The sequence below is a fragment of the Cotesia typhae genome, unplaced genomic scaffold, assembly GCF_013202065.1.
Source record: "Cotesia typhae breed Kobodo isofemale line unplaced genomic scaffold, CoteBio_Ctyphae contig_43, whole genome shotgun sequence".
In the NCBI taxonomy this organism is placed as follows: domain Eukaryota; kingdom Metazoa; phylum Arthropoda; class Insecta; order Hymenoptera; family Braconidae; genus Cotesia; species Cotesia typhae.
Genome location: NW_027423752.1, coordinates 4,506,198 through 4,518,297, shown reverse-complemented (window position 1 = coordinate 4,518,297; position 12,100 = coordinate 4,506,198). Strand labels below are relative to the sequence as shown.

At 42.2% G+C, this 12,100-nt stretch overlaps 1 protein-coding gene across 1 annotated transcript; it reads right to left on the bottom strand.

Moving 5' to 3' along the window:
- Positions 1 to 1,724: 1,724 nt before the first annotated feature.
- Positions 1,725 to 3,071, bottom strand: LOC141528440 (uncharacterized). The gene has a single exon (XM_074244485.1). It carries the CDS (start codon positions 3,069 to 3,071, stop codon positions 1,725 to 1,727), a length of 1,347 nt encoding a protein of 448 aa, XP_074100586.1.
- Between the last annotated feature and the right edge of the window lie 9,029 nt (positions 3,072 to 12,100).

Below are 12,100 nucleotides of genomic sequence, written 5' to 3'. Positions count from 1 at the left end.
TTACGAGTTCAGTATTATTATTTTGATTATTGGTTATATTATTCACCAAAGACGTGTGAAAATATTATTAGTTAATTTTGTTTTGATTATTAATTCTAAAATTATTTTGGTTAGCGAATAGCGTTTTGTTTAACACAATTAGTGTTTAATGTTTAGTTATGAACGGCGAATTCTAGACGGGCTAATAATTAGCAATTATAAAACATTTATTCGGATGAAGCGTTTAGTTATAAGATATTATTTTGTCTACGACGATTATTAATTGTGATTATATTTCTTTTTTTATGTTATTAGTGATCAGTACTATAACTATTATTATTTATACCATTATTATTACGAACGAGTATTATTTTGTTTATGATTTATCAAATTACTATTATATTGGACTTAGTTCATAGTATTTAACCAAGAGATCTCAGACAATAATTATTAATTATTGGCATATTATTATTTAATTTTGTGATATTTTGTTATTTTGATTTATAATTTTGCCAGGACTGATGCAAAAAATATTTCCTTTATTATAAGTCGAAGTTTATTGTCCACAAAAATTGTCACGGCGTTTTGTTTATAATTTTAAGATTGATTAGACTGAAGAAAACTTGTAATAATTTAAACGAGCGAAAATATTCTAAGTCCCGGGTGATATTTAGTATGGAAAAGCAAAGAATGATCAGAGAATGAAGGAAGACCGATTAAAATAGTCAAATCGAATTTCGAAACTGAGAATTTGACACAGCGAAGGGATAGATAATGAGGGAATTACCAATTAAATAAGTAGTTTACAAACAATAGATAGATGGCAAAAACGATTATTCCGTTTTGTTAGAAGAGAATGGTTGGAAAAATAATAAGGCCCGAAAATTTGGCACGAAAAGGGGAGTCTTGTGACAGAGTGTTATTGAGGTGAATATTCTTCCATCATTAACAGCAAGAAGGGACATTACCTCGGTTCGTCTTGAACACGGGTAAGTACCTTTATACTCTAAGCAAGACTTGACTCCCTGGATTTTTGACCCTCTGTCAAAAACCCAGTAGGTAATCACACGCCGTGCAGGTGGGGGCGAAGAGGACATTCTCCATTCGCTCTCAGGGTAGAGATTTAGGCCCAGGGGTGACGACTAGTCTCCTGGGGAGTGGGGAACCAGCTTTTGGAAACGTAGTTCGCGATTTGAACGCTCACGGGAGCAAGAATGAATGAAAAGTTGTCTTGTACAGACAAGTTTTGATCACGCATTGACCAACGTCATGAGTTCATTTTTTTTGTATTATTGTCATTAGTCGTTGAGTTGTGATAACCAAAGATTGTACTACGAGTTTTGTTGTATTTTTATGTAATCTTGTTTTCTTTAACCGTTTGAGATGATCCTGATAAATAAATGATTTATTTTGTTTCTATATCATAACCTGGTTGATATTTTGAGTTATTTATTTAGACGTAGTTATTATTTAATTATTTAACTGGCTTCGTTTGGCTTTATTTTGGATTGAGTTTTGTTGTTCAACCCCCCTTTTTACCCTGGACTCCGGCGAGCTTCAGATTCGAGCGAGGGGGCGTTTTGTGTCGCAGTAAATCGTTCATAGGTGTTCGGCGTTTATTCGTTCCAAAGAATAAACCCACCAAAAATTACCCGTTACAAGATGTCCTCCTACTCGAAGTATATCTTGATGATCTAATCTTGCAGTTAGTCTAGAGAGGGCATGAGACTTTGCTAGTAGTTTCCCTAACGTGATGGTGTTGACTCTGATGAGAAGTATGCTTGCTGAGTTGTTTTTATCCAGAAGAGTTTTGCTTTTTCTAAGTCTGCAGGTCCAATTGGAGATGTTAATACGTTCGAGTTCGGGGTTCGTTTGAAACATGAGATGGCTCTTTGACATAGTGCTGTTATTCGGAGTAACTTGTTAAGATCCTTGTGAAATGTCTTAACACATGGAAGATTAATAAGATCCCAGACATCTGGTTGTGGTATCACTGTTAATGAAATGCTAGGTCGTTCTTCGAGCTCTTCAGTTGGAGATGGAGCTACTGATGTGGGCCAGTACTCTGGAGATTGAGTTAACCAAGGAGGTCCTGTCCACCAAAGGGGATGATGAATCAACTGGGAAGCATTCAGACCTCTGGACGCACAATCTTCTGGATTGAGCTTTCCTGAAGTGAATCTCCAAATTGCATTTGGTGTTGCTTGATGAATGGCTTCGACTCTGTTCCCAACATATTCCTTCCATTTCATGGGATTGTTCTTGATCCATGCAAGAGTTACTGAGGAATCGGTCCAGAGGAAAACAGGGTTGTTTTGAAGTTCCAACGTAGATTGAGTATGTCTTATAAGTTGAGCGAGAAGAACAGCAGCTGAAAGTTCTAATCGTGGAATGGTTAGCCGTTTGATCGGAGCGACTCTAGTTTTGGAGCAGACTAGAGTAACTTTCGAATTTCCTGTATGATCAGTGATTCTGAGATAAACAACAGCAGCCATTGCTAGCTGAGATGCATCGGAGAACCCATGGAGTTGTATTGAATATGAATTAGATTGCAGATTAATCCATCTGGGTATTCGAAGTTTAGTTAACTTTGAGATGTCTTCTCGAAACTTGGTCCATTGATTTACTGTATCAGGGCAAAGTTGATCATCCCAATCAAGCTTCTCAAGCCAAAGTTGCTGGATTTTGGCTTGAATGACCACTGGAGAGATGAGACCGAGAGGATCGAAGAGTTGAGCTACTTCTGAGAGAATTGATCTCTTGGTTATTACTGCACTTTCTGATATGGAGCTTTGAAACGTAAACTGATCATGAGTTGATGACCAGGAGAGACCCAGTACCTTTGATAACGATTCATCAAATGTGTGAAGCGATGACTTGTCCTTGGATTGAGATGTCGAGGGAATAATAAACTCTTGTGTGTTGCTTTTCCATTTATCGAGTGGTAGACATGCTGAAGCGCACATGCTGTTAAGCTGTTGGGCTATTGTGTTGAGCTGGTCAATTGAATCAGCTCCACCTGAGATGTCATCAACATAACTGCCTTTTAGGATTGGGTCAACTGCTAATTGGGTCGAATTGGGTCGAAACATCTTCACTATGTCAGTCATGAAGATGAATTTGAAACGTCTGATGAACAGCAATACGTCAAATATGTCTCTTTGAGTTTTTGGACCAGCATGCTGAATGTCATTGAGTGATACTTGTGAGGTGGTCTTACACGACCCGTTGAAAACGACTCTGAGCTTTGTAGTAGTACTCTGTTCTCAAAGATCTCCATGATGAGGTAGGTAGTAGACTTGTTTAGGTTCAGGAGCATCTTTAGGAACAGCAACCATATGTCCCAACATCTCGTACTCCTTTAAGAATTCGAGGTATCGTTGATTGAGGATCTCGTCCGACTCCAATCGCTTTAGTAGTCTTCGAAGACATCGATATGCTGTCTTTTTGGAGTCTCCCAGTTTTGAGGTGTCTAAGGATAAAGGTATACGTACTACATAACGGCCTTCTTGATTTCTAGAGTGCGTACTGGCGTAGTGTTCTTCACATTGAGCATCTAATGAGTTGAGAGATGACTTTGTTGGCATTGTAACTTCTTCTTGAACCCAGAATCGAGTGAGCGATTCTTGAAGTTGGTCATTCGTGATTGTATGTAAAGACTTGAGAGGATGTCTATTTGATGTAGATGAAGCAGGTCCGAGAAAGGCCCATCCAAAGATGGTATGAATGGCTAAAGGTTCATCTGATTTCCCCTTAATTATGGGCGATGGTTCTAATATTTGATTAAGCGTATCAGCTCCTATGAGAATATCAATTTGTCCAGGCCTAAAGAAGTCTGGGTCTGCTCGTTCTAAGGTACTGAGGTGAGACCAATGTTGGTCTGCGATGAAGACTGATGGAATTCTGCTTGTTATTTGCGGCAAGATGTATGCTCTGAGACTCACTTGCTTGTTTGAGTTACATGACTTGATTATCAATTTTGATTGACCAACAGTTTTAGTTGAAGAGTGATTGCCCACGCCTAGAATTGGAATCTCAGCTGCTATTCGACTGAGGTTTGCCGCTTTGACCAATTTTTTTGAGACTAATGTCAGTTCTGATCCTGGATCGATGAGAAGACGAATTATGTGCTTTGTCATACCAGGAGATATTTCTATTGCCTTACAGGTAGCTAGGATTACGGAAGTTCTTGTGTCAAAAGTAGATAGAGATGTTGCTTTTGCCTGTGTTGCCTGAGCAGGCAAATGCTCGGTTTGAGATGACTTGTCGATGGTGACCTTCTGAGATGACTGTTTATATTTGGTGATGTTGACATCAGTCTGAGATGCTCTTGATCTGAGATGACTTTGTGATTTGAGATGACAGCGTGGGCTACGAAAGGACTGCCACCGTCATAGTGTCTCTGATTTGTCTTCTGTCTGTGAATGTTGAGACAGCGATGTTAATCTTTCAGAGAAGGCTACAAGAGTTGGTGGTTTTTCCTTAGGTGTTGTAAACAAGCCGTGTAACAATGAATGATGGCGCTCTTTACACAGCTTACAAGTTTGAGTGTTACTGCACTTGTACAAGTTGTGCCTACCTAAGCAGTTGTAACACAACCGCTCGGTTTTCACAAATTGAAGCTTCTCAGCATCTGACTTTGTTGAGAAGTCTGGGCAGAAGGCTAGATAATGTTTCCTACCACAACACTTGCAAGTGTTGTTCAGATCCTTAACCCACGGTCTTGCCTCAGTTTGAGATGACGTTCCAGGTTGGTCTGAGATGACGATCCAGGTTGGTCTGAGATGACATGATGTACTCTTGATGGTTGAGATGGCATAGTAGTAGTTTTTTATTGTTCCTCAATGCTTTCCAGGGCTCTGGCAGAACCAGTAAGAAAACCAGTTAGCTGCTCTAGAGATGGATACTCAGTTGTTGAACCAAGGTGCATTTCCCAATGTTCACGAGTCTTGGGATCCAGATGGTGTGTCATGAGATGGACTATCATTGAATCCCAGTGGTCAACTGGAAGCCCGAGGGCTTTCAGTGAATTCGTGGACTCAGAAACCACGTTGAGAAGTGCGTTGATAGTAGCTGATGATCGAACTCCTCGCGTCTTTAATCGTAGCAGCCTATCCAGCTGAGCTGCGATTAGAAGTCTCTTGTTTTCATACCTCTTGACAAGCATGTCCCAAGCTACTTGGAAGGACTCAGCCGAGATTTTGATGTTGGAGATAAGACTAGCAGCAGTGCCAGACTATTTCGGAGATGAACAAACTTTTCTGCATTTGAGATGGCTGTGTTTTCTCCAATTAGAGAAGCGAACAAATCTGAGAAGGCTCTCCAATCTCCGAAATTACCGGAGAATGGAGGAATTGGAATCTTCGGCAATGATGATGGTCGAACAGCAGAATTCCCACTCACGTTAGTGTTGACTAGAGATGCTCCACTCGCAGGAGTAGCTGCTTCAAGTTCTGCTATTCTTTCGTCAAGCGCAGCTTGAATATTGACAACGTATTGGATTGCCGTCTCCTAGGCGTTATTCTTGAAGTAGGGATCATCCAGTGGGATCTCAGCCTTGGATAAGATGATTCTCTCATGCTCAGCCTCAAATTTCTCCCAATTGGTCTTGAGCATTAGCAACTTTGCCTTGGCCACGTGAATATTAAAGTTGTTGTGTGCTCCATCGTTGATTTCCTTGCTGAGAGACATAATGAACGTATATTTGGACTGCTGCAGAGCCAATCTTGCCTGAAGTGTCGACATCTTTGAGGCTTTGAATGACTAGACTCCCCGCAGCACTTGGTGCTCCGCAATGCGCAGAGTCTTGAAATTCAATCTCAAGGAATATCACACCGGCTTGAAGAGATGTATTGTGGTAACTACCCAAGCTGAGGGAAGAATCCGGCTCGAGGGACCATTCAATGTATTGGTAGAAATGCCGGTACTTTCCCTCAAACTTGGGTAGGTTTTCTTACTAATGAACTTATTTTGTGGCCTTGAAAAAGACTGTTGTGATTAAGACTACGTAGTAGTCTTGAGATGACTTGTTACTCACACGCTCTTGAAAGAGCCTTAAATTGAAGTGGCCTTGAAAAAGACCGTTGTTATTAAGACTACGTTGTAGTCTTAATTTATTGAGATAACTTAGTGAGCTCTGAAAAGAGCTGTTAAAATGAAACAGTGCAAGTAGACCTTGCACACTTGAATTGTGAGTTCTGAAAAGAACTATTGATATGAAACACTAAAAGGTAAGCCTTGCTCGCTTGACCTAGATGAATTTACTTCTTCTTATATGCAAGCCTTGCCTGCTTGCTGTAGACCTCTTGATTCTTCCTTTTCTTGATCCTCGTAGTTCGATGGATAAAAGTGGACTGTGAGGTAGCTCTCCTCGCTGCCTCTTTTAAACGGTCTGGTGATTTGAGAGGGGATTGAATTGTATGAATGCATTGGCTCGCTAGCTCCGATGGACTGAGTGGGGGTATCGAAGGTAGCGGCCCAATTACAACTTAGAATACTTTCCCACTATGACTGGCTCTCTCGTCATGGTCCGTGCGTTTGTTAGTACCAGATGAAGATCTTAGCTATGACCAGTGTGGCCAGATCGTGCGAGTTTTTACCCCCTCTTTGGCGTCGCGCGCGCCTCGGACACAAGCAAGCGATGCGTGTCTGTGAGTCGGAAACCCGAGCGGAGCCGAAGGAATCCGAGAAAGTCGAACGAATCGAGAGGGAATAAACCTCCTGCCACACGAAACAGAGGAATAACTCACACAACAGTAGCTCTCTGTTCGTGTGAAATTCTAAGAATCCGATTTCAGCCGAAACATACAGCGGGAAAAATAATGTTTTAATTTTTATTCAAATAAATAAATAATGCTTTTTTGTTAAAAAAATGTAGATTTAATTTTTTTTTTAATATAAAAAATAAATTTTTTTTATCAATAAAAATTAAAATACAAAATTTTTTTTTCTTAAAAACATTAATATCAATTTTTTACGCTGTTATTAATAATAATAATTTATTATTAAATGACAATAATAATAATAATTATTATTATTAAATAACAATAATAATAATAATAATAATTATGGTAACTAGGAATTCCCAAAAGCAGTTTTTATATTAATTCTTACTTTTATTCGATACGACGTCTGATGGCTTCGCGGCGTAAGTGAAAGCTTACGTCGGCGAAACTTTTGAGATCGAGTCCTCGCCCAATCAATTTTTTTTTCTCAAAAATTTTTTTTTATGTTGCTATACTAATAATAATAATAATAATAATAATAATAACTGTTATTATTTTTATAAATAATAATAACAATGGTTATTTATAATAATTATTATTAATAAATTTGGTTACTGGGAATTCCCAAAGGCAGTTTTTATCGTAGTTTTTATTTATCACCGGCAAGACGTACGATGGTTGTGCGGCGTAAGTGAAAGCTTACGTTGGCGAAATTTTTGAGATCGAGTCCTCGCCCGATCAAATTTTTTTTTTATTTTTCTATACTAACAATAATAATAATAATAATAATAATAATAATAATAATAATAATAATAATAATAATAATAATAATAATAATAATAAGCGATGCTTGCTACGTGGCCTCCAAGCGGCGCATCGCGGGAAACGCAGACCATAACATCAGGTCTGTAGGCGAACGACGTAGCCCGTGCAGTGGGCCAACTACCCACTGCATGGAAATAACTGAGTTACCACAAGATACCAACTCAGAAGTGCTCCCCACAACCGGTCCTTTTCGGATGAGGATCATTCATCAGGTGGGAGGAGCACGCCGGACCCGATGAAAGATGACGACCCTGGCGCCTTAAGGACTTACTTTAAGTGGACGGAGGAACTGAGAGTCGATCTCTTGGTGTGCTACCAACGTAGCTAGCCGGGGGTGAGCGGCTATATGGCCCGGATGCACACTCTTTGGAGTGATATGCGTCCGGAGCTAGCGCATTTTACGCCCAAACACCTGCGTAATTATGCCGCTCATCTTCGGCGAAATAGAAGATCGCTTGTGCCGGACAGAAGGCAGTCTAATAGACTTTCCTTTCCGGCGCAACTACACCAAGAGCGACGCCGTTCCTCCTTGGACAACAACAATCCCTTTGTAGGACGGCTAGTAAGTATAACTAAAAAGATAACTTACTCCCAACAACAGCTTGACGCGGTAAACGACGATCTCCGTGCAGCCATCCTGGAGGACTCCACCCTGCTCACTGTGAGCCAGGTTGTGTATGGTGCAGCAGTTTCGGCTTTTCCGAGAGAGAGACATTGTCTCTCGATCGAGGCAAGGTTGAGACAGCGCATCTTAGAACTTGGCTCCAAAATTGACAGATCCCGGAAACATGTCTCCCGCATTCAGTGTGTGATTGAGTTCGAAACAACTCAAAAAGCATACACGCCCCGAATTCGACGCATTGTTGCTGAACTTCGGTGGCGTCATCACATACTGAACAAGAGTACTCTTCTTGTCATCAAAGAACAGTCTCTTAATAAATTGCGGGCTCTAGTGACTGCCAAAAAGTCACTAGAGAAAAGGCTGAAGCGGTTGGTCGACAACTCGTTGTTTCGATCCAGCCCTTCACGGTTTCTGACAGCAAAGACCGATGTTACTGGGACTTATCCAACACCTGAGCGGGTGGAAGCTTTTTGGACTGAGTTGTATGGAGATCAACCAAACGTGAACGCCAATACTCCAGCTCTGCACGACTTCAAAGCATTCTGTCCGGAACACCGTCGGCAGAATGCTGATGAAGAGAGCCCTGCAGTCAGTGTGGATGAAGTTCGTTCAGCTCTAAATGGCAGCAAAAATTGGGCAGCCCCGGGACCAGATGGCATTAATGTCTTCTGGTGGAAGAAGTTTACTTCTACCCACCTCCATCTGGCCCGCATATTTACATCATACATCAGAGCTGACGATCCGATTCCGGACTGGCTTGTAGAAGGGCGAACCGTACTGATACCTAAAAAAGGTGACTTGTCTGACCCTAAGAATTTCAGGCCTATCACCTGCTTGAATGCGGTTTATAAAATTTTTACAAAAATTTCAAATAACCGTATCTTGCAGCACATAGAGCCTGTATGGCAACAGATATATGAACAATGTGGCAGTAAAAGAGGCCTGTCAGGTTGCAAGGAGCACCTGATAGTGGATCGATGCGTCTTACAAGATGCGATCTACTATCAACGCAACCTGTCAATGGCATGGATTGACTATCGCAAGGCATTTGACTCTACTCCACATGAGTTGATTTTATATCTACTCAAATGCCTGGGAGTCAATCCCGAAATAGTGGAATGCATTCGGCGTACAATGCAGCTCTGGCGAACGCGTTTTCACATAGGAAGTGGAAATGCATTGCACGTAACCGGAGTTGTAGAGTACAAACGAGGGGTCTTCCAAGGCGATTCCTTGAGCCCTCTGCTGTTTTGCATTTCAGTGCTGCCTATATCTGTTACTCTCCGTAAAACTCGTGGGTACTCTGTGGGGCCTCCGGGTGATCGAGTATACTCGATCACTCACCAACTGTTTATGGATGATCTAAAGATATACAGTGCCAACAAAGATCATCTACAAACGGCCATCAACATCGTAGCAGAGTACACACGAGGTGTCGGAATGTCTTTTGGGTTGGACAAGTGTGCGGTCGTATATCTGGCGAGGGGAAAGTGCTCTGATACTGGTGATGATGTCGAATTAGTGGATGGGAGCGTCTTAAGACAATTAGACGCCGGGGATTTGTATAGATATCTAGGGATTGAAGAGCGGCAAATGCATGCCGTCTCTGAAGTCCGAACAACTCTTCGCAGTGAGTATGTTAGGAGACTCCGGAAGATCTGGTCATCAGAACTTTCCGGCAAGAACAAAGTCTCAGCTACTAACATGCTCGCTGTCCCGGTCCTACTTTACTCTTTTGGGATCCTGAAATGGCCTCGAAATGAGTTGAAAGATCTCGACATCAAAACCCGTAAAGTCATCAATATGAATCAGAGCGTGCACCCTAACTCATCAGTCGCCAGGATGTACCTCTCCCGGAACATCGGAGGGAGAGGATTGCAGAGCTTGGAGCGGCTTCACGATCGTTTGGTTCTGGGTTTAACTCACGAAGTTGTCAATTTCACTGCAGACGAGGATGACTTTCTTATGCAAATTGTACATAAACATGAAAATGCGCATAAGGGGTCGTTCTTGTATAAGGCAGCAATCTACGCGGCAAATACCTTAGGTCTCGGAGAAATAAACGCTCTCATTGAACTCCCGAAAAAGGAGTTCAAGAGCGTCGTCAGGATAGCCGAGGAAAAAAAACTCCTCGGTGAACACATGGACAAGTCCATGCATAGCGTGTATTTCAAACACGTCCGTGACTATGGCTTGTCCACCCAGCTGACATTCTCCTTCTTGAAGTCAGCTGGCCTGATGTCCGAGACCGAAGGGTTTATATTTGCCTGCCAAGATGGTGTTATCAACACTCTCGAATACCGTAGCAAGGTGCTTCAGGCGCAGCTTCCGGACACGTCCTGTCGGACGTGTAAACAACATCCGGAGACGCTGATGCACCTTTTGTCGGCATGTCCTGTGCTGGCAAGAGGTGCCTACATACAGCGTCACAATGCTGCCTTGCGAGTACTCTATTATCATCTCAGATATAGCTGCGGTATCGATGAGACACCAGTGCTGCCTTATCTGCCAGGAGATATTCCCCAGGTTGTTGAGAATGACAGTTGCAAAATTTATTGGAACATGCCATTTGCAAGAACCCGGCGGATAGATCACAACAAACCTGATATTGTGCTCTTCGACACGGCCACTAGTGACATTTATGTCATTGAGTTCTCGGCCCCGGCTGAATACAACATCTCAGCCAAAGAAGAGCACAAAAGACAAATATACCAGGATCTCCGGTTTGAAATTGGCAAACTTTACCCAGGTTACCGTGTCAAGCTTGTCGTCCTGATTGTTGGCGTCCTAGGAGGGATGAAACAGTCTTTTGTATCCTCACTTGCCAAAGTTCCAGCTTGCTCATCAAAAGCTGAGTTCTTGGCAGTTAGGATGCAGAAGGCTGTTTTACTTGGTTCTCTCCGTCTCTTAAGGGAAATGACTTTGGCCTGCTGTGATCACTAACCGCCTTGTTGTGCGGAGTGGTCCAGCAATAGCGGATGGAGCTCAGGCTGGGCCCTCGGAGAATCGGACTCCGGGGATAACCCCCCTGAGCATTTAATAGCAAAATAATAATAATATTATAATAATAATAATAATACAGCTGCAGATCATCCATGTAAAGCAGATGGGTAATCGAATAGTTTCGATCACCCGGAGGCCCCACAGAGTACCCACGAGTTTTACGGAGAGTAACAGATATAGGCAGCAGTGAAATGCAAAACAGCAGAGGGCTCAAGGAATCGCCTTGGAAGACCCCTCGTTTGTACTCTACAACTCCGGTTACGTGCAATGCGTTTCCACTTCCAATGTGAAATCGCGTTCGCCAGAGCTGCATTGTACGCCGAATGCATTCCACTATTTCGGGATTGACTCCCAGGCATTTGAGTAGATATAAAATCAACTCATGTGGAGTTGAGTCAAATGTCTTGCGATAGTCAATCCAAGCCATTGACAGGTTGCGTTGATAGTAGATCGCATTTTGTAAGACGCATCGATCCACTATCAGGTTCTCCTTGCAACCTGACAGGCCTCTTTTACTGCCACGTTGTTCATATATCTGTTGCCATACAGGCTCTATCTGCTGCAAGATACGGTTATTTAAAATTTTTGTAAAAATTTTATAAACCGCATTCAAGCAGGTGATAGGCCTGAAATTCTTAGGGTCAGACAAGTCACCTTTTTTAGGTATCAGTACGGTTCGCCCTTCTACAAGCCAGTCCGGAATCGGATCGTCAGCTCTAATGTATGATGTAAATATGCGGGCCAGATGGAGGTGGGTAGAAGTAAACTTCTTCCACCAGAAGACATTAATGCCATCTGGTCCCGGGGCAGCCTTATTTTTGCTGCCATTTAGAGCTGAACGAACTTCATCCACATTGACTGCAGGGCTCTCTTCATCAGCATTCTGTCGACGGTGTTCCCGACAGAATACTTTGAAGTCGTGCAGAGCTGGAGTGTTGGCGTTCAC